At 54.8% G+C, this 23,464-nt stretch overlaps 2 protein-coding genes across 8 annotated transcripts in view; both read right to left on the reverse strand.

The window, feature by feature from the left end:
• Window positions 1–8,788: 8,788 nt before the first annotated feature.
• MYL9 (myosin light chain 9) lies at window positions 8,789–13,838 on the reverse strand. 2 transcript variants are annotated; one of them, XM_040981537.1, is made up of 4 exons: window positions 13,758–13,838; window positions 11,420–11,629; window positions 9,914–10,075; window positions 8,789–9,423 (listed from the first exon to the last, which is right to left on the reverse strand). In XM_040981537.1, exons 2-4 carry the CDS (start codon window positions 11,601–11,603, stop codon window positions 9,251–9,253), a joined length of 519 nt encoding a protein of 172 aa, XP_040837471.1. In that variant the 5' UTR covers window positions 11,604–11,629; window positions 13,758–13,838; the 3' UTR covers window positions 8,789–9,250. The 2 variants fall into 2 exon arrangements, with proteins under 2 accessions (XP_040837471.1, XP_040837472.1); XM_040981538.1 differs by lacking the exon at window positions 9,914–10,075.
• A 7,636-nt stretch (window positions 13,839–21,474) lies between these two features.
• DLGAP4 (DLG associated protein 4) overlaps window positions 21,475–23,464 on the reverse strand; it is a 64,885-nt gene continuing 62,895 nt past the window's right edge. For all 6 annotated transcript variants that reach the window (XM_040981531.1, XM_040981532.1, XM_040981530.1 and 3 more), the window contains one exon: window positions 21,475–23,118. In XM_040981531.1, coding sequence (XP_040837465.1) covers window positions 22,900–23,118 — 219 coding nt within the window. In that variant the 3' untranslated portion in view covers window positions 21,475–22,899. The remainder of the gene's footprint in view (window positions 23,119–23,464) is intronic.

A 23,464-nucleotide genomic window follows, 5' to 3' on the forward strand; every position in this document is an offset into this window, starting at 1 on the left:
CCTGTGGTCTTGCTGGCAGGGTTCCCAGGGCTGTGTGTGCCCCTCCCTCCCCCACAGCAGTGCTCATGGGAATTTCTCTTCGCTCCCTCAGTTGGTAGCAACCTCCTCCCTGCGTTGTGCCTTTCTGGGGACTGCCTTTCTGGGGACTGCCTTCTCCCCTCCTCCCAGAACACATTAATGAGACAGGCCTTGTGATACCACAGGTTCAGCCACCATTTTTAAAAATGATTTGTTTTTATTTTTTATTGGAAAGTCAGATATATAGAAAGAAAAGATAGGAAGATCCTCTGTCTGTTGATTAACTCCCCAAGCGGCCACAGTGGCTGCAGCTGCACCATTCTGGAGCCAGGAGCCTGGAGTCAATCCTGGGTCTCCCACACAGGTGCAGGGTCCCAAGGCCCTAAGCTGTCCTCTGCTGTTTTCCCAGGCCACAAGCAGGGAGCTGAATGGGAAGCAGGGCCTCAGGAATTGGAACTGGTGCCCATATGGGATCCAAGCGTGTGCAAGGTGAGGAATTTAACCACTAGTCTACCACCCTGGGCCCAACAGCCTTCCTTTTTTTTTTTTAATTTTTTTTTTTTAAAGATTTATTTTTATTATTTTTTCATTGGAAAGGCGGATATACAGAGAGGAGAGACAGAGAGGAAGATCTTCCGTCCGATGATTCACTCCCCAAGTGAGCGCAACGGGCCGATACTATGCCGATCCGAAGCCAGGAGCCTCTTCCGGGTCTCCCACGCGGGTGCAGGGTCCCAAAGCTTTGGGCCATCCTCGACTGCTTTCCCAGGCCACAGGCAGGGAGCTGGAAGGGAAGTGGAGCTGCCGGGATTAGAATCGGCGCCCATATGGGATCCCGGGCGTGCAAGGCAAGGACCTTTAACCACTTGCGCCACCGCGCCGGGCCCAGCCTTCCTTTTTTTAGTTCAAATAATTTAACTTCATTTTTTTTTTATTGGAAAGTCAGAGTTAGAGAAAGAGTGACAGAGAGAAGGATCTTCCATCAGCTGGTTCTCTCCCCAAGTGGCCACAATAGCCAGAGCTGAGCCGATCCAAAGCCAGGATCCCCAAGCCTCTTCCAGGTCTCCCACACAGGTGCAAGGTCCCAAGGCCCTGTGCCATCCTCTGCTGCTTTCCCAGGCCACAAGCAGGGAGCTGGATGGGAAGTGGAGTTGTTGGATTTGAACTGGCACCCATATAGTATCCCGGAGCATACAAGGCGAGGACTTTAGCCACTAGGCCACCACCCCATAGCCTTCATTCACTTTTTTTTTAAAGATTTATTTATTTATTTATTTGAAAGGTGGATACACAGAGAGGATGAGAGACATATAGGAAGATCTTCCATCCGATGGATCACACCCCAAGCGACTGTAATAGCTGGAGCTGAGCCAATCGGGAACCAGGAGCCTGGAGCTTCTTCCAGGTCTCCCACACAAGTGCAGGGTCCTTGGGCCGTCCTTGACTGCTTTCCCAGGCCACAAGCAGGGAGCTGGATGGGAAGTGAAGCTGCTGGGATTAGAGCCGGCGCCCATATGCAATTCTGGTGCGTTCAGGGCGAGGACTTTAACAGCTATGCTATCACGCCGGGCCCTAGCTTCACTTTTAAAAATTAATTTGAAAGAGGATGAGAAATTTTTCCATCCTGTGGTTCAGTCCCCAGATATGTTCAATGGACAAAGCTTCTACAGGGTCAGGCCAAATTTGGGAGTCTGGAACTCAGCTGGCTCACTTTCTTGGGTAGCAGGGACCCCTGTATGTTAAGCTATTACTTGCTGCCTCCCAGATTTGCATCAGCAAGAACCTAGCATCATTAGTTCTCTACTGCGAGCTACAGGTGTTGCAGGTAGCTTCCTAACCTTGACCACAGATGCCCACGTGGGGTTGCGCCCTCTGGTGGCCATGTCTGCCAGTTTGCCTGATGCCCTACCCATGTACCCATGTTGTGGGTGAAAGCAGTGGTACAGTGCTGCCCTGGGTACTCAGGCAGGAAAATCTATATGGAGGCTGTCAAGGACTTCCTGACATGACAATTTAGCGTCTTGGAGTGGCTGTCTGCTAGGCGACCTTAGGTGACTGGCATCTGTGCTGGGAAGCCTGTTTGGAATTTGCTCCGTTATCTTGGACGACACCTTGTGGCGAAGTGTAGTACCACATGTCCTCAAGATGCCTGGGACACTTTACAGGTTGCGTTTTTTGCATTTGCAGCACTGTCAACAAAAAGTGTGGTTTGTTACTTGTGATGTACATGTTGACTAGTCTTCAATACACATGCTTGGGACCAGATGGGTTTCAAATTCTAATTTTTTAAATTTTGGAATGCTTGCTTATATAACAGTGAAATATATTGGTGAAGAGACGGAAGTGCAAAAATGAAACTTAGGTTTCATACACACTGTGTTGATATAGGTTTAAGGTAACTTTATACATTATTTCAACTGTGTATTTTAAAGCTTCTTTAATGGGGCTTGTGCCATGGCTCTACAGCTAATTGTCTACCTGCACCTGCCAGCATAGCATGTGGGCACCAGTTCGTGTCCCTGCTGCTGCTTTTCTCATTCAGCTCCGTGCTTGTAGCATGGGAAAGCAGTGGAGGACGGCTCAAAGCTTTGGACACTACACTCACATGGGAGACCCAGAAGAAGCTCCTGGCTTTGAATCAGCCCAGCTTTGGCTGTTGGGACCATTTGGAGAACAAATCAATGGATGGAAGACCTCTCTGTCTCTCTCTATAAAACCTATTTTTCCAATAAAATCTTTTTAAGAATTATTTATTTGAAAGGGAGAGTGACCAAGACAGAGGAAGGGTTGAGAGAAAGAGAGATCTTCTATCCACTGGTTCACTTCCCAAATGACCACAGTATTCAGGGCTGGGTCAGGTAAAAGCCAGCGTCAAAGAACTTCTCTGGGTCTCCTATGTGGCTAGCAGGGCCCCAACCCTTGGGCCACCTTCTGCTGTTTTCCTAGGTGCATCAGCAGGGAGCTGGACTGAAAATAAAGCAGCTGGGATGTGAACTGAAACCCATATAGAATGATGGCGTCCAAGACAGCAGCTTAGCCCTCAGTGCTACATCACTGGCCCCTCAACTAATGCGCACCAAATGCCCACGCCTGAGCTAATCTTAATTCAAGTTAATGAAAGGGTAGATTTGCATTTGACTCATTTATAAGTGAGTTATAACATTGTAATACTGGCTGTAAAGTAATATTTTAGTGCCTTTGTGCTTTAATTTTTTTTTTTCTTTTTAGTATTGTTTACATAGTTGAGAGGGGTACATGCCTATGTGGACTTCCAGTTAGGGAGAGGAGGGCCAAGTATGGAGGAAAGTGGTTGGGACATAGGTTTCAGGTGTTTTTTTGATCCTGTGTCTGTAGGGGAGGAGAGGAAGGGGGCCACTCCTTGCTGTCAAGCGTGGTAGCCTAGCAGCTAAGTTCCTCACCTAGAATGCACTGGGATCGCTTATGGTTACCTGTTCTAATCCCAGCGGCCCCACTTCCCATCCAGTTTCCTGCTTGTGTTCTGGGAAGGCAGTTGAGGATGGCCCAGGGCCTTGGAATCCTGCACCCACGTGGGAGACCTAGAAAAAGAAGCTCTAGGCTTCTGGCTTCAGATCAGCTCAGCTCTGGCTGTTGTAGCCACTTGTTGAGTGATTCATTGGATGGAAGATCTTCCTGTCTCTCCTCCTCTCTGTATATCTGACTTTGCAATAAAAATAAATTTTAAAAGATAGAATAGATAACTATGCTGGCAAATTGGTGTAGTTAACTAGTTAACACATATTTGGCATTAATAAAGCTGCAGCTATTGGCTGCGTTTCTCCCAGCAGTCTAACACTTGTCTGTACAAGGCAACCTAGACAGTTGCCTACAGCTGAGGGCCTGTGGTTGTGCTTCTTTTATACATTATAAAGCAGCTGTACTTTTGGGTCATATTAGAAAAGTGTTCATTTTATACTTTAGGAAGATATAAAAAAATGTGTGTGACTCTAGTAGGTGTGGTTACATTTTGTGTGCTTTGTTGAGTTGCTACAATATATACACAATGACATATTTCTAGTTTCTTATTAGAAATTCATTTTGGTTCACATTTATAATTGCTTGGCCGGGGACAGTAGCTCAACTAATTAATCCTCCCCCTGAAGCACCAGGATCCTATATAGGTACCAGTTCAAGTCCTGGCTGCTCCACTTCCCATTCAGCTCTCTGCTTGGCCTGGGAAAGCAGTGGAGGATGGCCCAAAGCCTTGGGATCCTGCACCTGTGTGGGAGACCCAGAAGAAGCTCTTGGCTTCTGGCTTCAGATCAGCTCAGCTCCAGCCATTGCAGCCACTTGGGGAGAGAACCAGCAGTTGAAATATCTTTGTTTCCTCTTCTCTCTGTAAATCTGACTTTCCAATAAAAATCAGTAAGTTTTTTTTTAAAATAAAATTATAATTGCTATGGGTGATTAAGTCACTGGGAGGTTTGGTGTGGTGGTAGCACCAGTGAGGCCCCCACCTGTGACTCCAGTATCCCATGTCAGAGCTTTAGTTTCTGATCCAAATTCTGGTGCTCACTTTGGCAGCACATACACTGATCCGAATTCCAACCTGTGTGCCTGGGAAGCAGTGGGCGATGCCTAAGTACATGAGCTGCCATGGTGTGGGAGATCAGGAAGGAGTGCCTGGTATCTCCCAGCCCCAGCAATAGCAGTCATCTGGAGAGTGAACCATCACATGGGAAATCTCTCTCTCTGCCTTTTCAAATCATAAAAGCTGACAACAGAAATGCTAGTAAGATAAAGCTGTATGTGTCAGCTATTGTGATATGTCTTCTCTCTCTCTTTTTTTTTTTAAGATTTATTTATTTTTATTGGAAAGGCAGATATACAGAGAGGAGAAGGGACAGAGAGGAAGATCTTCTGTCCAATGGTTCATGCCCTAAGCTGCTGAAACGGTCGGAGTTTAGCCAATCTAAAGCCAGGAGACAGGAGCTTCTTCTTGGGTCCTCTACGTTGGTGCCGGGTCCCAAGGCTGTGGGCCGTCCTCAACTGCTTTCCCAGGCCACAAGCAGGGAGCTGGACGGGAAGCGGGACTACTGGGATTAGAACCGGTGCCGGTATGGGATCCTGCTGCATTGACTGTGAGGACCTTAGCCGCTACGCTGTCATCCCATGCCCTATTTTTTCATTTTTTAAAGATTTATTTATTTTTATTGAAAAGGCAGATTTACAGAGAAGTGACAGAAACAAAGATCTCCTGTCTTCTGGTTCACTCCCCAAGTGATCACAAGAGCCAGAGCTGAGCCAATCTGAAGCCAGGAGCCAGGAGCCAGGAGCCAGGAGCTTCTTCCAAGTCTCCCACACAGGTACAGGGTCCCCAACTGCTTTCCCAGGCCAAGCAGAGAGCTGGATGGGAAGTGAAGCAATCGGGACACAAACTGGTGCCTATATGGGATTCTGGTGCATGTGAGGTGAGGACTTTAGCCACTAGGCGACTGCTAGGCCCTGTGTTGTTTTCAACCAGACAGTACTTTGTCTTACAGTGAAGCATCTGGTGGTTCTATAAAGTTCAACACAAATAAACATGGAAAGATGCAAAATATTTATAATTTTTTTGGCCTTACTGTGTACAAACGATCAGTATGGAAAAAAAAGCTAGGAAATTTGTTAAACTTTAGAAAAGATTTTCAGGTCCTCTCAAGTGATGCCCCGCCTTGGTGAACAGTGTTTGTTTGTTTTCATCTAGGGGCAGTTAGGAGGCTTAGTGCAGTTGCTCAACTGGCTAGTCCTTCCCTTCCAGATGCCGGGATCCCATACGGGCACTGGTTCATGTTCTGGCTGCTCCACTTCCCATCCAGTTCCCTGCTATGGCCTGGGAAACCATTGGAGGATGGCCTGAAGCCTTGGGACCCTGCACCCACACACATGGGAGACCTGGTGGAAGTGGAGGGTTAACCAATTAAGCCATCATTCTGGGCCCCTTGGTTTTATTTTGTTTCTAATTTTTTTTTTTTAAATTGCAAAGTCACATATATAAAGAGTAGGAGAGACAGAGAGGAATATCTTCTGTCTGATGATTCACTCCCCAAGTGACCACAACGGCTGGTGCAGTGCCAGTCTGGAGCCAGGAGCCCAGAACTTGTTCTGGGTCTCCCATGTGGGTGCAGGGTCCCAAGGCTTTGGGCCGTCCTCCACTGCTTTCCCAGGCCACAAACAGGGAGCTGGATGGGAAGTGGAGCAGCAGGGATTAGAACGGGCGCCCACATGGGATCCCGGCGCATTCAAGGTGAGGGCTTATCCTCAAGGCCACCACGCCAGGCCTTCTAAATGGTTTTTAAGTTATTTTTTGATAGAGTAGGGAGGAGAGAGAGCAAGATATAGTAAATCTATCCATTGATTTATTCCTCGAATACCCGTGGTGGCCGTGGTGGCCCAGATTGAAGCCAGAAGGCATAAGCTCAGTCCACACCCCCATAGGGACCCAAGGACCTGAGCCTTTACCACTGTCCTATGAGTGCCCATGGGCAGAAAGCTGGGATTGGGAGGGAACTGGGCTGTGGGCACCCCGCTTGTCATCTTTACTTCAGTGTTGCAATACCACACACCGTGTTGCTTTTTTTCTTTTTTTATTATACATAGTCCTGAGGTGCAGTGTGACAATTCACTGCTTGCGTATAATGTGTAACGATCAGATCAATATGATTATCATTTATCGTGCTAGAGAATTTTGTATTGTCCTAGCACTTTTTGGTAAAACTGACTCATTTGAAGTTGCAGTGCTGCTGCAGGGCCTAGAGAGCAAGCATGTGTTCCTGTCACCTAGCTGCTACATGTCAGTGGGACTGTCAGCTTCCCTCTGTGGCTTCTCCTAGAATTCTTTGTTCTTACTGCAGCTTTGGTGCCGTTTTAAAATTGTCTTTGGCTTCATTTCATTTGAAATGCAGAAACAAACACACACACGCAGATTTTCCATCTGTTTGTTCATTCCCTACGTTCCTGCAACACCTGGGGCTAGGCCAGAGCAAAGCTGGGTTCTTGGCGTCCCACGTGGGCGGCTTCCTGCTGGGTGGCCTCCCATGTGGGTGTCTTTGAACCTCTACAGCTCTAGCACACTAGAGGGAAGCTGGAGTCAGGAGCAGAGACAGAACTCTGGAGCAGCACTTGGATGGGGGATGCTGGCACTGCCAGGGTGGCCCCCCCGTGAGCCTCTTGCAGGGGCCCGCTGGCCATCTGAGGGTCTCTGGTCCAACACCTGTTGTCCTGTCTGTATTCTAATTGCCATGCTTGCTTCATAGTGTTGTTTTGAGAGGCCTTCATGTGATCTAAGTGATAGGCCTTGTTGAGATGTGTGGGTGACAAATGTCTCCCCCCCCGCAAGTCTGTAACTTTTCTAGGCCACTTTCTGTCCAGGATCTCATAGAGGAACGTTTTTTAATTCTTGTGACATCATTTGTCCCTGTTTCCTTTTGTGGATAATGCTTTGGGTCAGGGCCAGAAACTGTCTAGTCCTAGGTTCCAAAGAGTTTCTCCTTGGGTTTTGTTTAGGTGTTTGATTATGTATGTCTTATATTCAGGACTGGGCCATGATAACCAAGATGTGGGAGGTGGGAGGCGGAGGTCAGTTTGTGTGCATGTGTCGGGGGAGGGCCCATGGATGTCCACTTGCACAACAAAGCATGCTGGGAATACCTGCGTCTACTTCTGGATTCTCTGCTTGGTCCCAGTGTTATCCTTGTCACGTCCTTTTTTTAAAGGGTCCTGCATCTGGGGCCACAACGCTCTGCCACTGTCTGACCCTGACAGCACTGGCCATGGTCCCTCCTCTCCTTGGTTGCAGAGTGGAGGCAAGAATCCTGGGATGTGGCCCTGCCTCCTCCAGAGAAGGCATCTCATGCTGCTGAGAGTCTGTATTATTCTGGGGTGTCCTCTGATCCCCTGGGCCCTCCTCTCGGGGCTGGCAGCAGGGAGGAGGCAATGTAGGGGCTGAGTGGCTGGGATGGCGTTTCTTTAGGCCTTGTTTGGAACTTGCTTGGAGCTGGCTCCACCTGAAATTGACTCGGGGAGCTTGGGGGGCTGTGGTCAGGGTTGCCTTGCCTGTGCCTGTAGGCGGCTGGCGCTGGGCTCCCCCTGGAGTGCAGCAGGAGCAGCTGTGGTTGGGGCAGCTGCTGCCCACTTGGCTGTGGTCCCAGTGGTCCCCTGGGCTGTGAGTGGCCCTCCCTGCACCCACAGAGTGACTTCACACAGGGCTTCGCCGGCCTGGTGTGCTGTCCATCACTCGGCTAGTGTCCAGCCCCTCTGGGCCGCAGGTCCTGCTGTCAGTGTCCCTGTCACTGGTACCTAGCAGGGACCCTGGCTATCTGGCGTGGAGGCACGCTAGACAGGGCAGAGGCCTGCCCTGCTGCTGGCCCTGCCTGTTCACTTCTACCCTGTTGGCTGGTATGCCCCTCCTACCACCCCAGAAGCCTCCCTGTGCTTTCCAGGACCTCCCCACCCCCACTTCCCCAGAGAACTGAAGCAGCTCACAGGGGTGGGCTCTGGGCCTCCAGGTGTGTGGCCTTGACCTGTCCCAGGGCCCTCTCCTGTAGGGGTTCCTGTGGTTCCCCTCCTCTGCCTCCTCCCTCCTGAGCGCCCTAAGGTGGTGACCATGCCCTTCCCCCTGGTAGTCTGGAGGATTCCGCATAGCCCTCTCTGGGGGCCTCTGCTCCTGAGGCCGGGGACCCCTGGCTGGAGAGGAAGGCTCCTTCTGAAAAGCCGGGGCCAGGGCTGCCATTCTACCTTCACCCCACCAGCCACAGACACGCAGAGCCGGAAGCAGTGCTCAGCTTCTATTGGAGACCCTCCTCTTCAGAGTACAGTGCTGTGAACCCACTCTCTGGGGGGTGTGCGCCGTGCTCTGGGGCCCCCAGGGTGTGAGGAGGGGAACTTGGTGAGGGAAGCACGTGACACGGGGTCTGGTGCAGGGACGCCCTGACCACTGCCCCGGCTCTCAGGAAAGCTTTTTTTCTCAGGGCCTCCTGGTCCATTTCCCCAGAGGACGGTCCTTCCCTGTAGGGGCTCAACCTCCCCAGCAACCCCAGATCTCTGGGGTTTGGAAGAGGTGTCCACCTCAGCTTGGTCAGCCTGTGCTCTTGCCCAGCACTGTGCTTTCCCTGGCCCGAGCAGTCCATGGGAGCTGGGACCTCAGCAGGGAGGGTGTCCCAGCCAGTCCCGGAGGTTGGGGGTGGAGCTGGTGCAGCCGTGTGCAGAGCTGTGGGGGGAGGGGAGGCCGGAGGGCTTAGTCGTCTTTGTCCTTGGCACCGTGCTTGAGGATGCGGGTGAACTCGACGTAGTTGAAGTTGCCCTTCTTGTCGATGGGCGCCTCGCGGTACATCTCATCCACCTCCTCGTCTGTAAAGCGGTCGCCCATGGTAGTGAGCAGCTCTCGCAGGTGGTCCTCATGGATGAAACCTGTGGCAGGCCCTGCCTCCATCAGGGCATGGTCCTGGGCTGGGAGCGCCCAGTGTCCCCTGCCCCTCTGTGCCCTGGCAGGGGCTGTGAAGGCAGCTGGGGTCAGTGGTCACCAGGGCCCTAAGAGCTTTCTCTAATGCCATGGTCACTCTGTGTTTCCCCTGGGAAGACTAGCTGGGGGACCGGGGGTCTTCATGAAGACCTGTGGGGGGGGGATGGATTCTGCAGGTGATGGCAAGACTGGCGAGATCACAATCGGGGAATTCCAGTGGACATGGGGGGCTCGGGCCTGGCGTTGGGGGGGCGAGAACAAGCCACTTGGTTTTTGCTGTTCTGGCAATAGAAAGCGGGGCAGGGCCGACGTCTGCTCTGGCCTTGGGGGCTGCACTAAAGTCGGGGACCCACCCTGCCCACCCCACAGCACCCCACCCTGCGCTCACACATGCACACACAGAAACACAAACACAGCGCCTGGCTGTGCCGCTCTGACCAGAGGCCTCCTCGTCGAAGCAGGCGAAGGCGTTGCGGATGACGTCCTCGGGATCTGTGCCGTTCAGCTTCTCCCCGAACATGGTGAGGAACATGGTGAAGTTGATGGGCCCCGGTGCCTCACTCATCATGCCCTCCAGGTACTCGTCCGTGGGGTTCTTCCCTGGGGCAGGTGTGCCGTTCGTGCTGCTGTCCCACCTCCTGCCCCCTCCCTCGGTGCCCCAGACAGGGACGGGTGGCGTGCTTTGGAGGGACTCCAGAAGTCCACCTTCCTGCCAGCCTTCCTGTGAGGTTCGCACCCCGCGCCCCAGCCAAGGTACAGAGGTGAGAGACTCACCAAGTAAAGAGTGGGGCCAGCACCCACCCCAGGCAACCTGGCTTCAAGGGTGGGACACTTGTCACAGACCCAAGTTTGAATTCCCCCTCCATGCTGCAGCATTCCCTGTCTCGTGAACAATTGTGAAAGCAAATACTAGGTGGGCTACACACTCATCGTGATGAGCGGTGGCCCTGGGCCTCTGGAATCTGCTTCCAGGTTCCCAGCACACTCTTCAGTAGCCGTGTGCCCTCGGAAGAACTCCTTCACCTCTCTGGGCACGAGGGCCACTGGCTTGCGGTTACTCTGCTGTTCTCATCTTTTGTTTTTAACTGGGAGGCCATGGCTGGTCTGTGGACCCGAGTTGAGTTATAGACTCTTCATGCGTTGTCCTGGGTTCATTGTCCCAGGGGCAGGGCGCGGCCTCTGTCCTGGTCTCCTTGCAATGCCAAGGAGGGGTTGTGACATCCAGACCCCAGAGGGGCACCTAGGGCCAACGCCTCCAGTGATCCTAGGACAGTCCAGGTCATAGCCATGGAGTTCACTTCCTCGGCCGTGAGGGAGAGGCTGGGCTCCAAGGGAGGGGATGGTGTGCTGTGGCTGTCCCCCACGAGGGTCCTGGTCCCCAGGAGGGGCAGTGCCAGGGCTGACCCAGGATGCTCTGGTCCTGTGACATGATGGACATGAGGACTCCCCCTATAGCGAGTGCTTTGTTTGAAGCTGGGGCTCCAAGCGGCTGACTGTGGCCTACACCAGCAAGGAGCACTGTGGGCAGGACCTTGCCTCTGGGCCGCAGGTTCCCACTGAACACGAGTCAGCGGGCTGGATTCCTGAGCCCTTTCAGCTTGAAGCTGCTGCTTCTGGGCAGTCACTGTAGTCAGAGGCTGAGCGAACCTGGGGGTGACTGGCCCCCTAGGATGAGGCTTCCCCAAACTTTCCCTTGGTTGCACAGTTCTTTCTCTTCATAAAATGCTACCAGGCAGCTGGGTGTACACGTGTCCCCAGGCCAATCCCACTCTGGGTCGGCCTACACAGGCTCATGGCCAGCATGGGACCTCAGTTTTCCTGTCTGTCAAGTGGACACAGCCAACCACAGCTGCCCTCTTAGGTGGTTCCCATGTGTTCCCCATACGGCCAGTGCTCTCTAGGTGGTGGGTAGTCTCCAGCCTGTCCAGGCCTGGCTCTGCTTACCCAGCGAGGCCAGCATGTCATGCAGGTCCTCCTTGTCGATGAAGCCGTCGCGGTTCTGGTCGATCATGTTGAAGGCCTCCTTAAACTCCTGGATCTGGGACTGGTCAAACATGGCAAAGACATTGGACGTGGCTCGCTGTGGCCGCTTCTTGGTGGTCTTGGCCTTGGCCCGCTTGCTGGACATCTTGGCTTTAGGTGGGTGGGGCTTCCCTGCAAGAAAAGGGTCAGGGAGGGACGTGTGGCTGTGGGACAGGGCACCTGCCTGCCTCCCCTGAGTACCGTTCAGCTCTTGAGCCTGGCACATGAGGCCTTCCCCAGCTCCTGGGCTCCTGCCACATGACCTTCACAGCAGCAGAGGGGCAGGGCCCAGTGGGCTCCTGAACAGCCTCCCATCCCTGAGCCCAGGCGTCCAGCTCTGGCAGTGTAGATGTGAGGAGCACCCCGTGGCAGGGATTCCCGGGCGCAGTGCCAAGGGAAGCTTAAGCTATTTTGGCTGTGACTTGGTGAAATACTCTGGTTTGGGCTTGATGCCAACCATGAACAGGCTTTATCTGGTTTAATCCCAGGAGTGCCTGCACTATGCATGGCTGTCCAGTGACCAGGTGGGCTTGTCCATGGGAGGCAGCCGCCCTGCGTTCCTCACATTCCTGGTCTTCCCGCAAAGCCTCCATCCCTCTAGCCTGCTGTGGCCCTGAGTGGCCAGGGCAGTGGTGGGGGCAGGCTGATCATAGATTCTGCTCCTCACTCCCTCCCAGCTCCAGTACTGTGCAAGGTTCCTTAACTGCCCTGTGTAAACCTGGCCCCTGTCTTGCCCCATCAGGCCCAGACATGCACCTGTTATTTTGACACTCTTGCCCTCCTTCAGAGCAAGTCTGGGCTTCCTCAGCTTGTCACTCAAGGCTCTGTGAGCCTCCTGGGCCTCTGACTGACCATGACAGCCTGGACCTCTTGTCACATGTGGTCCTGCCACCCTGACCTCTGGCAGCTGCCCAGCCAGTCTCAGACTTTCCCACTGGGTCCCTTCTCCAGCCCAGCTCAATGGCTCCCATGGCCACCCTCTGGTTGAGCTCCCATGGTCTCTGCCTCACCCTGGGGGTGCCCATACTCCCCCGCAAGAGTCGCACTAATCGCAGCCCGCAGAGCGGTTCCTGCTGCTTCCGTTGTGCAATGGGGAAGCCAAGGCCAGGTGAGGGACCTGGGCAGTCTCTGGGACCACTAATCCTCTTTCCTTTGACCCTGAGCCCCTTGGTCCAGGCCCCCAAGAGGCTCTGCGTGGTCGCCTGTTTCTTGCCTCGGATTGTGGCCGTGAGCCATCTCCAAGCCTTTGTCCTCTGACTTGGTTACGGTCATCCTCCGTCTGAGATGTAAACCCCAGCACTGGGATCCCAGCCAGCTGCTGCAGGTCCCCAGGGCCACCCCACTGTGCGGAAGGAAGAACAGGCCCAAGGAGGGGAGAGGGAGGAGAGAGGGCCGTGCTCTGAGGTCTCAGGGTAAACGGGTGGCCTGTTTGGCACCAAGGAAGAAGCACAGCCTACCTGAAGGCTGGCAGGGGGCCTGAGGCAACCAAGGGCCTGGGTGTAGCCAGGCTTGCTTGAGAGAAGGGGGTTCAGGGACAACCAGACTATTAGCCCTGGAGCTCCCATCTATCTGTCCCTCCAGGTGTCAGACACAGCCTGGGCCGGGCCTGTGACAGGATGGCACCTCTCTCCTACAGATGTCTAAACTGCCCCCAGCCATGCCTGGCCCCAGTGAGCACTCCCTGGCCAGGCAGTGCCAGCAGCAGCTTCCAGTTTTGAGGCCGAGTTAGCAGCTGTTTGCCGGAAGAGCTGGAGTAGTAGAGAACAGGGAAACAGAAGCCCTGGCCAGCCCCCTGGCTGACCACCTCTGCCTACAGGCACCGCTGGGCACAGAGAGTGGTGCCTGGCACACTGTGAGTGCTAGTGGAGAGGGTCCCAAGTTTAACCTTGGTCTCCTGTGCTGGGGTGTGAGGGGAGGTGATGGGGCAGGGATCTGGATGCTGGGGAGGGATGGGGGAGGAACAGCCTGGCTCACATTGTTTCCTCATCCAGGCTCACATTGTTTCCTCATCCAGGCTACCCTCTGGCACTCTTGCCCCCCCCCCCCCCCCCGTGCCCTAGAGCCCAGCACTCTGCCCTCCACCCCTCTAAGGATGCACACGGGTCTCATAACCCAGAACAGCTTCACAGAAGGCTGCCCGACCAAAGGGTGGGAAACCTTTATCGCCACCCACACCCAGTCCCCAGCCCCTCCATCTCCAGCTGAGGCCATCAGGCCACCTGCTGCGGAGACCTTGGCCCGGCGCTATGTGGGCTCCCACCTGGTGCAGAGAAGGTGTTGGCTGGGTACGCGGAGCCGAGCGCGGGGCAGCTGGGCGGGCGCGGGTCGGGGTCCGGGTCTGACTGCGCGCGGGGGCGGGGCTGGGGGCGGGGCCGGGGGCGGGGCCGGGCGCCCCGGCCTTACAAGGCAGAAAAATGTGCGCGGCGGGGGCGGGGCCGCGGCAGCCCGCCCGGCCTTATTTGGCCTGGACCCACGGGCTGCACTGGCGGGGGCGTTCCTGGGCGACCCTACATTCCCTGCCAGCCCCGGCCTCAGGCTTCCAGGAGGCCTGCAGGGGCTGTACTAGGGCAGAGGAGGCCGAGGGTCCTGGCCGGCAGGGAAGAGGCTGGCTCAGGTGGTACCTTGCTCTGTGGTGGGGCAGACGGAGCGTGCCCACGGACCCCATCTTGTCCTGGGACGCCAAGCGCCGACCTGGGAAAGCGGCTGCCTTCCCTTGTGGGGCAGGTTCATGCCCTCCTGCTGGTCCTGGAGGGGTCAGGGTACATACCCTCGCGGTGGCGTGCGGGGATGCCTTTACCCAGCAGCTCCAGGCATGGGCCCCTCCTGAGGGGTGGAGGAGGAGAGGAGCCCCTGGAGCAGGGGGGCTGTGGGGCGACTCCTCACGAGGATCCCTTTCGGGCCTCTCAGCGCGCGCCACGGAGATGGACAGTCCCTGGGCCACAGACGCCTTTGGAATTGGGATGGGCGGGGGCAACTGCGAGAGACTCTGTTTTGGTTGGATAAAATTGGTTTTTAATTTGAAATGAAAGATTTACAACAGAGTTCCAGAAGTCATGCAGCAGCGGTATCCCCTCACCTGGCCTTGTTCTCCCCCTTCCGTGCGCACGTCTTGTCCCGCCTTCTCCTAAACATCACAGTGAATTGTCTCCTAAAAAGGAGATTCCCTAGGTGTCTGCCTGCCGGTGGCCAGCCCAGACTGGTCCCGTGCTGCCCGAGTTATGGAACATCCTGCGCTTCAGGCTGTGCCTGCTATCCCACTCTTGTCCTTTTAGAAGTGCTGCTCCTTCAGGACCCAGCCCCAGCTCACGGGCTGTCCCCTTGTGTGTCTGCCTGATTGTGTGCGGGGGAGAGTGCGGGGCAAAATGGGCTGCCTGGTGTGTCGGAGTGTGCAGTCACCACTGGGTTGTGCCACCATCCCTCTCCAGGACCATCTCATGGTCCCTGACTGAAAGTGTGCCCCATCTTCCCGGCCATCACCATTCTGTGTTAATTTGAAATGAAAGATTTACAACAGAGTTCCAGAAGTCATGCAGCAGCGGTATCCCCTCACCTGGCCTTGTTCTCCCCCTTCCGTGCGCACGTCTTGTCCCGCCTGTGTGTTCATTCTGTGTTCATATCCACTCTCTGGATTTGTTCCTCTAGGGGCCTTGTGGGAGAGGGCTTCAGAACAGTCCATGGGAGAGGCATATTAAGAAAATGGGACTAGTGTTAGCGCAGGTTAAGCCAAGTCCCGGCTGCTCCATTTCCAGTCCAGCTACCTGCTGAGGCACCTTGGGAAAGCAGCAGCAGGTGGCCCAAGTGCCTGGGTCCCTGCACCCACCAGGGAGAGCACCCTGATGGATGTTCTGGGTTTCAGCCTGGTCCAGTCATTGGGAGAGTGAACCAGTATGTGGAACATCTCTTTCCCTGTTTCGCTGCAGTTTGCCTTCAAAAGAAAGAAATCTTTAAAAAAGTGTGTGTGGAGGGCTAGAAAAGTAACACTGAGTTTTTTTTGGGCACCAAAATAAGCTCATCCTTTGGAATCTCCTTGTACAACAGGAACCATGCAATGTTTGTCCCTTTGTGGCTGGCTGATCCCAAAGCACATTATGTCCCTAGGGTTACCAAGGCTGAGGGCCGTTCACCACGCATCCACATTCGTGCTGTGGAGTCCCTGCTGCTTCGTTGCGGCATAGACATGGAGGCTCCTTCCACTTGGCAGCTGTTTTGAATAACAGTGCCATGAACCTGATGTGCAAATATTTTTTCAAGTTCCTGTTTTTGGTGATTTTGGACTTATGCCTAGAAGTGGAATCGCCAAGGTGTTTGGTCTATTATTGTCTTTTCAGGAACATCCATTGCTATTTTGTAAAGTGGCTGCACCATTTTACATTGCTATCCACAGGACAGAGTTTCCAGTTTCTTCACCTTCATGTTGCTGTCTTCTCTTACTTGCTTCCCCCCCACCCCCGACCCCATTAAGCCAGGAACTTCCTCCAGGTCTCCCACGCGGGTGCAGGGTCCCACGGCCTTGGGCCGTCCTCGACTGCTTTCCCAGGCCGTTAGTAGGGAGCTGCATGGGAAGTGGGGCCAGTGGGATTAGAACTGGCACCCATATGGGATCCCGGTATGTTCAAGGTGAGGACTTTAGCTGCTATGCCACCATGCTGGATCCCCCATCATGAGTTTGATGTGCAGTCCTGTATCATTTAACCTGTCATTTCATAGGCTGACCAGTTCTTCAGGTAACTCTGGAGGGATGTCTGTTCTAGTTCTTCACCCACTTTTTAAAATTATTATTTTATGTTGATCTTTACTTAGTTGATTAGGGCACAAAGGGTCAAGGGCTACAGGAAAGTAAGACCATTGTTTCCACATTCTTTTTTTCCTTCCTGTATCTGGGGAAAGAGGGGAGACAAAGGGAGAAGCCCCACCCAGCCTCCCAAACATCCCAGGGTCCCTGACATGGGGCGTGCTCTGAGGGCACTGCTCCAGTGGTTTTGATAGTTCAACGGTTCTGTATTGCTGCCAGTCTCTCCATTCCAAGCACGACGAAATCTCTCCAGAACCCACTGGCTGACATAGTTCATCTTAGAGTCTCTGCCCAGATACTCACTGCCAACACTTGGCTGGGGTAGTTGATCAGTTTGTTCTGTCCTCCGTCCTCTGTTGTGGTACCAGGTGTCCTCTGCAGACTTCATTGTGCTGCCATGTCCTCCATGGGCACCTGGATATGCTGTCCCCTGCTCCGTCTAAGCCACTGAGGAGGCCCGGCTCTGACACATGCTCCACAGTCAGACCATGGGACCTGCATTTGTCTCCATGAATGGGGTTCTGAGTCCAGCGATTCAGTTGGGGGGATCCTTATAGAAACTTCATCTGAGGTGATCTCAGACCTGATTCTTACGTGTGCTTGCCAGTACAGGTCTGGCACATTGCGTCACCCCAATCATCTTATACACTGGTGGTTGCAACTGCTGGGTCAGTTCTGTCTCTCCAGCCTTGTTTGCAAGTACCATGACCCTGTCATTGAGTGTCCCTCAGGATTCCTCACCTGCACATACTGTGGCCTTATCCATGGATGTCCCTAGGCAGTAATTCCAGACTCCCAAGACCCCAGAGCCCACTGTTGGGTGGCCAGCAGGCAAAACCTGGTTCTGTTGTCACTGGCCACACACAAGCAGTGGTGGACGGGGAGCTAGGATACCCAGCAGGAAGCCTGGCCCGGCAGGGATTCTAGCCACAGGGATTACAGCCACATGGCTGGGAGATGCAGACACCCGCACCTCTGAGCAGACTTACCTGGACTAAGTTTTATTAAAAAACAAACAAACAAAAAAAAAAAAACCACCTGAAAAACCCATTGGAATGGTGGAATGGGAAAAGTTACAAATGATACATCTGATAAGGCATTAATATAAAAATATATAAAGAACTACAGTGCAACAACAGCTTGTAAAAATCAGCTTCTAAAAGTGGAGAAGTGTTGGCAGTGAAAATCTGGGCGAGCGGAGACTCGAAGGTGGACTGTGTCAGCCAGTGGCTTCTGGAGCGATGTCACCGTGCTTGGAGTGGTGAGACTGGCAGCAATTCAGAACCGTTGAACTACCGAAACCTCTTGAGCAGGACTCTCGGAGCATGCCCCACACTGGGGACCCTGGGGTGGTGTCAGGTGGCTGTCCTCCATCCCAGGGTGCAGAGATGTTTGGGAGGCTGGGGGTGGCTTCTCTCCTTGTTTGTCCCCTTCCCCCAGATACAGGAAGGAAAAAAAGAGAACGTGCAAATGGCGATCTCACCCACTTTCCTGTAGCCCTTGACCCTCATCACCCTAATCAAATATGTAAACATCACTAAAAATAACTAAAACAAGAAAAACTTAAATTTGATGTAATTTGTAAAATGCAACAGAGGTTTTACTAGGTGGACTGCTAGGCAGCTGTCACAGCTACTGAATTTCAGAACAGGCTTCTGACCGCAGAGGGCCCTGGGGAGCCTGGAGCCATGCCTGCTGCTCGCCCACGGGCTGCTCCGGAGTACTGGTTCCTAGTGGCAATGCTGGGGATGTGTGACACCAGTCTCCCCTTCCTGGGGGCACAGGCTTTGTGCACCTGTTCAGCCCACCAGGTTTAACTGTTATGAAGTTGCTACATTTCTTCCCCATGTACAGGAGGGCTTCAGAAGGCTCTTAGAAAATATATATTGTGGAAAAAAAAAAACTATGCATGAGTTTGTTTTAATTAAAACATTTTAAACTTTGGTTCCACTTTCCACAAGCCTTTTGAAGTGCCCCCTTCATCAGCATACTTACCACTGAGAAATTGGGGTGTGTGGCTTTGGGGTTAACTTGGCCTCTGAGCCTCCAGCAGCTTGGTTCCAGTCACTGGCTGCCACTGTGGTTCTTTGCCTGCCTGCTTTGCCTGGGCAGTGGGTGTGTGGGGCTGGAAGGTGCCTGGTGGGCATCCAGCTGGAGGTGGTGGGAGCTGCCAGGGTACAGAGGATTAGAGGTTGGGGCAGGGAGAGGCCCAGAGGCCCTCCTGGAGACAGACCTGGCACTGGCGTGGCTGGGGTATCCAGGCTTCATGGAAGTGGGGTTGGTCTCTGCTCCACTTGCACTGGCCCTGATGGACACCCTCCTCGGCCTGGCACCCACAGTTCCAAACCAAATGTCTCTTCTTCAGCTTGATGCCAACTGGTGCTCCTGTACCCACAGCAAGAACATGTCTCCTGCTTAGCTTGCTGTGCCCTTCGCAACCCGCTTGCCTGGGGGATCCCTCTGGACCCAGGCTCACACATCACCTTCCCTCAGCCGGTTCTTTGTGCAGGAGATAGTTCTCGTGACCCTGTTGTGTGCCAGGGCCGGGGAGAAGGGAGTGCGGAGACTCGGCCACACGGGTGGAGGAGGCATCACTTAGCGACTCCCCGACTCAGGCTGCAAGCAGGCAGCAGGTGGTGGCACTGCCCTGGTTTGGCCAGGTACCCAGAGGCCTTCTCTGACATGAGGGCCAGGCAGATGCTCCCTGGGCTCGTGGAGGGCTCTGCCAGGGGCATGGGGCCTGCATCCTGGGAGGGGCAGGGCGGCTGCGGAGCTGTGCTGACAGCGCTGGCCAGCTCCAGGTGTGGACAGACAGGAGACACAGCTTCCTCCACATTTCCTTCTGAAGCTGGTTCTGCTGCTGCTGGAAGATGATGCAGCAGCGCGCATGCCCGCAGGGACCCTGCAGTCCCGGAAGGGAGGCCTTGGCTTCCCTGCTTGCCGACCGTGACCTCCCGGCCCGGGGCTGGAGGACGTGGTCAGGACCTGTGGTACTCTCAGTACTCTCGCTTGGTCATCGTGCAGGCTTGGGCAGGGTGCTTCCCCTCAGCTGCCTTCCTGTGTCCGCTCCCATTGCCTTGAGGACGGGGCTTCTGAAGCTGCCAGCCTTACTGGGAAGTGACAAAAGCCTTCCAGACTGGGAAGTGATATCCACCTCACGCCGTGTAAGTCATCTGCTGGTTAAGGTTGTTTAATACAAATCTAGTCAAGGGAAAAGAGGTGAATCCAAATGGTATAAGCTGCTCAGGCACATTAAGATGTCAGCAGTGGGTCCAGCACAATAGCATAGCAGTTAAAAGTCCTTGCCTTGAATGTGCCGGGATCCCACAAGGATGCTGGTTCTAATCCCAGCGGCCCTGCTTGTGGCCTGGGAAAGCAGTCGAGGACAGCCCAAAACTTTGGGACCCTGTACCCACGTGGGAGACCTGGAAGAAGTTCCTGGCTCTGGCTTCAGATTGGCTCAGCTCCTGCTGTTGTGGCCATTTGGGGAGTGAATCATTGGATGGAAGATCTTCCTCTCTGTCTCTCCTCCTCTCTGTAACTCTGCCTTTCCAATAAAAATAAATCTTTAAAAAAATGTCAGCAGTAAGAGGAATCAAAAAGATGAGGAAGCTGGTTTTGATGGAGAGTCTTGAGTGCACAGTGGGTGGGTTGAGGCACCGGGGGTGAAACGTGGGCTCCAGGACCTTCCTGGGTAAGGGCTTCTGCCTGCAGCATTCCTTTTCCCTTCAAACATTTATTAACTTGAAAGTGTTACAGTGAGTGAGCTTTTCCATCCATTGGTTCACTCGCTAGTTAGAGTTCCCAGGGCTGGGGCAGGCTGACCAGGAGCCCAGAGCTTTATCCAGGGCTTCCTGCCGCGTGGGCTTCCTGCCGCGTGGGCTTCCTGCAGGGCCCAGGCACTTGGTTCATCTGCTGCTTTCCCAGGTGCAGCAGCAGGGAGCTGGATAGGAAGTGGAGGAGGCAGGACACGAGGCAGTGTGGATGGGGGATGCATTGCAGGCTGTACCACCCATGGAACATGCCTTTGTCCAGTGTGAAGGGTGGAGATGGTGTCGTCATGCGGGAATGTCCTTGTCCTGAGGAGCTGCCTGATGTCCGCTGGGGGGAAATACTACATCCACCACCCAGGTTTCAATGGCTCGGGGACAGACAGCCCATGCCTCCAGAAGCGAGAGCACAGAGGAGGCACAAACGTTGCCTGCAGATTCCCGGAGACAGGTGCTCAGTGCACTGCTGCCTGGAGCAGCCCCCTCCTCCTCCTGCAGAAACGCCAGGGCTCTGGAGGTCCTAGTCCCACCCCAGGCACCTCTGGGCCCCGTACTTGCCCCCTCCCTTCAACTCCCAGCATGGTGTTGGAGACAGGAACACGAACATGGCCTAGAGCAACCCGGAGCCTCTGACTAGCAGTGCAGTCACCCCTGGCTGGGACTTTGGGAGCAGGGTCACAGCCAAGAAGCTTTGGCATAGGAACAAATGAGAACTCCCACTGAGTCCTGGGTTCAGGCACTGGCCCCCAGGGGGGAAGGGCAGGGCAGCCTGAACCAAGCCAGGCCCTGGTGACTCGGCCTGCGGTCGCTGGCATCTTGGCGAGGTTGGACTAAGGGAGACCAGCTGTCTGGCTGTCCGTCTGGCACCAAGGACACTACTGACACCTGAAACTGGTACCTATGGGTTTCTCTGCCTGGCATGCCCTGTCCCTAGCGCCACCTTCTCCATGCCATGCCACCTCTCACAGCAGGTGAATCCCCAAACCTGACCCCATAGGTTCCTGCCTGGAGTCTGGAGCTGCAGCAGGCCCCTAGAGGCTTCCTCCTCCCACTGTATTTTGTTTTCTGCCTGTGTTCCATTTGCACCCTCACTCGGGCAGCACCAGTCTGGCAGTGGGTGGGTGCTCGTACCTGCTGGGCAGAAGGGGCATGAGCAGTTTGAAGCTTGTGTGGCCCGAGTGTGGGCCGTACAGGCGTGGACTCTGCCCATCCAGGCTCTGACTTACAGCTGTTGGTGAAGTGTTTTGCACAGGAAGGGCCAAGGTCAGCGCTGTGCTGAGTTCCCAGCCGTGGGCCGGAGACTGCAGGGCTGGGATCCTGCCATGCACTCTGAGGAGGGGCTCTGGCTGCGTTTTCTGGGGGCAGCCGTTCTCCGCTTGCTCACCCACCCCCCCAAGAAGACCAGGAGTCCGGGGTCCACGTTACCTCATTTATTCTCACAACATGCCTGTGAGGTAGGGAGGGGCAGGGTCTGTCCCCATGTTACAGAGGAGGAAGTTGAGGCACACAGAGGTCAAAGTGACTTGCCCAAGGTCATGGACGGTGGCCAAGCTGGAGAGGGGCCCCAGAATGGAGCCTGGGCTCATCAGGGGGAGCCCCCCCATGCCGCAGTTGCACGCCTGGTGCTGAGCTGCCCTTCGTGTGCTGCACTCGCTGCTGGGCCTGGCTCTGGCCTTGCCTGCCCCACCCTGCCCTCAGACCCAGGCCTTGGCAGCTCGGGGCTTGTGACACTTCAGGTCTGGGAACGGAGGGCAGGCGAGAGGAGGATCAGGGTGGAAAAGCAGAACAGAACAGAAAGGTCAGAGGCTGGGGCAGGGTGGGAGACCAAAAGAAAGGGGCTGCTTACACACAAGGTATATATTTTTACACACACTTGTACACATACCTAGATATAGTACATGTAAAAATATATGCTATTCACACCCCCGCCTCCTGCCAGGTGCCCGAGAGCCGGCGGTGGTGGCGCTGGTGGGCATGGGTGGGCAGATGGGCGTTAATATACACTCTAGGGTCTATGTGCATATGTACAGGTAGGTACAGACACGGCACGGCCCAGACCAGGCGACCCCTGGAAAACGGGGTCCACCACGCTGAGTCCTCAATTTGCTGAAGGAGCAGGATCGGAGAGAAGGAAGAGGCGAGAGCCTGGCATGTGGTGACGGGGGCCGCCTCTGGGTCCCCCAGGGCCACAGCCCTCCTGGTCCACTTGGACGGAAGTCCCACTCTGCTGGACGCTGCAGAGGGCTGGTGCGTGGCACCTGGAGGAGCAGCTGCATCTGCGTGCGTGTGTGAGTGCTTAGGGGCAGGGCAGGGTGCGTGTCCATCTCTGACCTCTGGGCCCTCAACCACCAAACGGGCTGAGAACCACCAGGCCGCTAGCCACAAGGTGACTCCTGTGTGAGCTTTGAAGAAGGGAAAAGAAAAATGGAAGAGAAAACTCCAAGGTCAGGGTAGGGGCATCCAGGAAGGGGAAGGACGTGGCAGGTGCCCAAGCCACCCTCGGGCCATGGTCTTCTTGTAAACAAGCGAGTCGCAGCTCTTGTTGGAGACAGCAAGTCAAAGGGCCGAGGCCGGGGCACTGCCAACGTCCATCCAACTCCTCCGCCACGGCCAGCAAGAGGGAAAAAGGAGTTTTTAGTTTTGTGATCGCTGTTGGCATTTCTTTGAAGTCTTGAGAACCTAAAGCTGGGAGGGACCCGAAAAAGCCAAATTGTGAGCCCTTGGATGTGTCAGTTTTGGCCTAGGGTCTCTGGCGAGGAAACCACACTGAAGGCTGAGGAGGCTTTGTTCCACTCGCGTTCGCATGAGTTTAATGGTCTGCACTGGTCTCCCTCCCGGCCTCAGAGACGGGTCTGGGCCTCGGGGACGTAGATCTCGATGCTGTCTGCGCTCTCTGTGGCCGAGTTCTGCCGCACGGACGCTGCCCGCTTGGCTGCCAGCAGTCTCTTGCGGGCCTCCTGACGCTGCTTGTCGCTCGCGTCGGAGCCCTTGTCGCGGCTCACGGCCGGCCGGGATTTGGCAGGCTTCTTTGGGACGGGAGGGGGTGGTTTCTTCTCTTCCTTTAGTGAGACAGTGAGGAGGGAACCCCAATCAAATAAAGGCGCCCCTGCTTGCTGTGGCACTACCCCCTTCATGCAGCCTCTCTCCACCCAAGCCTGCCCCCCACTCCCCGGGCACAAGCAACACATGTAGAGTCAAGAAGCCACAGGAAGCAATGATGGTGGGAAAAGCACAGGGCACAGGAGCGAGTGCAAGCTGAGGCTGGGCGAGCTGGACACATCCCCCCACCCCGCCAGAGCCAGGGGTGGGACCCCGCTCAGTTCGCGTGCTCCCCCAGAAGGAAACCTGAATCTCAGGGATGAGGCTGGCCCCCAGCAGGAGGGACCCCTCCCCCTCCTTCCATGC

This window comes from Ochotona curzoniae, unplaced genomic scaffold, assembly GCF_017591425.1.
Source record: "Ochotona curzoniae isolate NIBS_2020 unplaced genomic scaffold, NIBS_Ocur_1.0 contig_3520, whole genome shotgun sequence".
In the NCBI taxonomy this organism is placed as follows: domain Eukaryota; kingdom Metazoa; phylum Chordata; class Mammalia; order Lagomorpha; family Ochotonidae; genus Ochotona; species Ochotona curzoniae.